This window comes from Phalaenopsis equestris, unplaced genomic scaffold (assembly GCF_001263595.1).
Source record: "Phalaenopsis equestris unplaced genomic scaffold, ASM126359v1 Scaffold000002, whole genome shotgun sequence".
Lineage (NCBI taxonomy): Eukaryota > Viridiplantae > Streptophyta > Magnoliopsida > Asparagales > Orchidaceae > Phalaenopsis > Phalaenopsis equestris.
Window position 1 is genome coordinate 563,368 of NW_018164444.1, and position 3,927 is coordinate 567,294.

The following is a 3,927-nucleotide window of genomic DNA, read 5'->3' on the forward strand; positions in this document are numbered from 1 at the left end:
TTTTTATTTTATTTTTATAATTTTTTTACACAAAGATATAGATTTTGGAAGTTCTGGCTATTTAAATAAATAAAATAAAGCTCTATATATCTACCTATCCAACTCATCCTCGTACACGTCCATCTGAGTCAGCCCGCCTTTTACGTACCATGTTCCTGACCGGCGTAATCAGAGCCCTCCTTTTGATACACGCTCAATCGGAGGGTCCTTCGTCATCATCCCCAACTGGTTTAACCTGAGAGCCGTCCACCTTCAATCCTTAATATCTCTCTCAATACTCAACCAAATTAAGTGCGGTTTGTTCCTATAAACTCATCTTGACTAGGGGAACATATCCATATGGTTGATCAAGTCTTAAATCAAGTTTATAAGCATGGAGAATAAAATGAAGCTCGATTTAAGGGGAGAGTCCAATACCTTTGCCCAGAAGGTGTGGCCTCGATTGGGTGCTTCCAAAAGCTTTCCTTGAGTCCAAAGAGCTCCTAAATGAAGCCTCAAGCTGTGGTAAAATGCCTAGGTATGAAATAAACCAAGGCCAATTTAGGGGTTCGATCAAAGTCAATGCTAGGGTGGTCTGGTGATGGGGCTTTTGGGGGGATATTCTTCTCTCACTCAGGGGATGGTGTGAATGCAATTAATTTTGATTTGGTGGAGTTTTGAGGGGTGTCCTGTTTCAAGCTCATATTAGAGTTGAGAAATTGGCTCTGATCAGTGGGGAAGAGGGTTGGAGAATAGTTGCATTGCACTTAGTCACCATCTGACTCAGGGAGGTCATGGGTTGAGGTCATGGCTTGATTTTGGTGAAGTCAATTGGGGTTGACCATGTGTAAAGGCATTGAATTTAAATGGAATGGGGAAAGAGATATTTTGGGTCAATTCATGGTTTGGGGTTGGGTTCACTCGCCAAGGAGGGTTTGGATGCTGAGGGAAATCAAATGATTCAGCTTAATCAACATGGTTGGGCCCCTGTACAAGCGATTTGCCATAAGCATGAGGTTTGGGTGTTTCATGAAGTGGGTTAAAAAGGATCTTAAGGATATTTGAAAGTGGTTTGTATCCCTTCCATTAATAGCATGGTGATGTGGCATGGCTCTCATGGCTCACTTATGGCTTGGGAGTGGCTTCATGGCTTGCATGTGGTTTGGTTCTTTTGCATGAAATGGGGTTTTAGATTTATTTGGTATTTTTGGTGAAGTTTGGCATGATGCTTCATTTGGAATGGTTTGATTTTGGAATTAGGACGTAGGAGATGATTTTGATGAGATCTGTGATGAGGAGAAAAATTGAATAAAATGTCATGTGAGTTTTTTGATTAAAATTGGGCTTTTGGGATTTAAGTGTAGTGGGCTTGAATTGGGTCAAAATTTGGGCCAACCAAATGTTCAATTAGATGTAGGAAGATGTCATAAAGAATTTAGGAAAGATTCAAAGTGGTTTTGAATTGAATTGTAAGGCCTATTTGAGGAATTTATACATATGGTTAAAATTAGGGATTTTTGATTTGGATGAAATTGAGCTAGTAATTGAGTCAAATTAAGCTTTTATTTTGTTTAGATTGGGATTGGGGATATTTAATTTTTATTCGTAATTGAAATTGGGCAAGATTAGGGTTAATTGGGCCAAGATTGAGGCTAATTTTGGGAAAATTGGGTCTTTAAAGACAATTTGAGGTTTTTGGTCAAATTGGGTAAAATTGGTAAAATTGGGTCAATGTGATGGTTAAAAATTGAAATTGGGAATATTTGGGATGATTTTGGAATTTTTGGGATTTTTGGGTCAAGAGGGAAATTTTTGTAAATTTTGACAATTTTGGGGGCATTTGGAAATTTGGTGATTTTGGCGAATTTTGGTTAATTTAGGTAGCGGTGAGTGATTTGAGATGACTTTTGGACAAATTTGGGTATTGTGGGTAATTTTGGGATTTCTGGCAAAAATTAGGGTTGTAGGGGTATTTTGGTAATTTGGTGATTTTGGGCTAGAATGGGTAAGTAAGTCATGAAGCCATGCCAAACCAATAAGAGCCATATGATGACTCATTTTGGATGTTCAATATGTTGGTCCTAACCCTCTTAGCCAAGGATTAGGGGATTGGGTCCACCCATATGAGCTTTCCAAAAGGAGTGAGGAGACCAAATTAAAGGGGTTTTAGGGTTTGGGGGTTTGTGGGTTGGGGGTATGTGAGAAGGTGTGTGCAGGCTAGCCTAACTACAACCAGACTACCCAGGGTTAGTCCTAAAGCTTGACCATCCATTGGAGACCACCCAGGGTTAGTCCTAAAGCTTGACCATCCACTGAGGACTCTCCTTGAGCTGCTCTATACTGACCCCACCTACTAAGTGCTAGATGTTAGGACCAACATGTGAAACTTCAAGTTGAGCAGAGAAGAGCGTAGAATTTCTAATGTCTGAGGGTTCATTTTCTAGTCCTCTAGGAATAGTCAACATGAAAGTCCTATAGCTAGACCCTATGTTACTAAAGAGAAAGAATTATACCTCAACCAAAAGTGAGGTAAAAAATTCTTTAAAATATGGATCAAAATAATCGTCCTCTACTACTTAGACATCTTTATAATTTTTAAAATAATATTAAAGGGTTTATTAAGCTAATAAACACCCAAATCTCCTAATTAATTCCACACATCAATTGAGATATCATTAGGTACTATTGATTTTCCACCTTCGGTTTTTTTTTAAAGCCTCAACAATTTCTATTTTATTAATGTGATGATAAAAATAAATCATTTTATTATTATTAATGATATTAAGATTACTAAGGTCGATCGTATTTCAGGAACTTCATTAAAAAGTTTATCAAAATAGCTCACCCACAAATTTTAATTGTCTTATTCTAAGAAAAATATTTTTGATTTTCATATTTAATACACTTAGTTAAATCTTTGCATTTTTTTTATCTTTGTTTGACTAGTTTATACTTATATTTTTCATACTCTTTAGTATCTAATCTATTACAAAGATCACTAAAAACAAAATTTTTAACATCACAAATTATTCTCTTAGTCTCCATACATGCCATCTTATATATTTTTCAATTGTCAAAGCTTTTACATTTAACTAATTCTTATAACACAACTTCTTATATTTTATGTTTTATTGCACATTGTTATTCTACCATCAACTATTTTTATTTATAGAAACTTAAAATTTAAAAATAAAAGATATATTTAAAATAACACTATTTTAATTTTAAAAAAAATGAAATAAATATTTTTATTTTTATATAGATTATATATTCATATAACTTAAACTTTAGAACTTAGATATATAAATATATAAGAAAATATTATTGGAAGATTTACAAACATTAGAGTGATATTTAGTTAAATATTTCAAAATACCAAGGAAAAATTTCATACACACAAGTCAATTCTGATGTATTTATATATCTAAATTTTAAAACTTAATTTTCACATTTATGACATCTTAGTTATAAATAAAAGATATATTTGTTTTTTTAAAATTTATAATAATAATTTTTTTATATGATACCAAAGAATTAAGTGTTGTAATTATAAAAATAAAATTTAAATGTTAGATATATGTAAAGGCGTTCGTTGCCTGGAAGCCCAGCAGTCTCTCCGCGTTGAAGGATCCGATGGCACCGTTTCATTCTTCAATAGACTCTGCATTTAAAACATCCTTCCATTTTCGTATGTTCTCCTCTCCCTCTTCAGCTTCTTCCTTAACAGTTTTCCCCACCTTGTCGTTCCACCGCCGCCTGGCTACAATGGGAGAGGACGGCGATGAGAGGGATTTGGAGCAGTTCCGGGTGACGGTGGTGGGAAGCGGCAACTGGGGAAGCGTTGCCGCCAAGCTCGTCGCTTCGAATACCCTCAGACTTCCATCCTTCCGTGGTATCTTTCTCTCCTTCGTTTACAAAAGAATGCGCCTTAATAGGAGCAATCTGAAC

General features: G+C 35.3%; 1 protein-coding gene across 1 annotated transcript in view; it reads left to right on the forward strand.

Moving 5' to 3' along the window:
• Window positions 1-3,602: 3,602 nt before the first annotated feature.
• LOC110024078 (glycerol-3-phosphate dehydrogenase [NAD(+)]) overlaps window positions 3,603-3,927 on the forward strand; it is a gene marked incomplete in the record, with an annotated part of 8,523 nt that continues 8,198 nt past the window's right edge. The window contains 1 exon segment of the mRNA XM_020723824.1: window positions 3,603-3,871. Coding sequence (XP_020579483.1) covers window positions 3,613-3,871 — 259 coding nt within the window.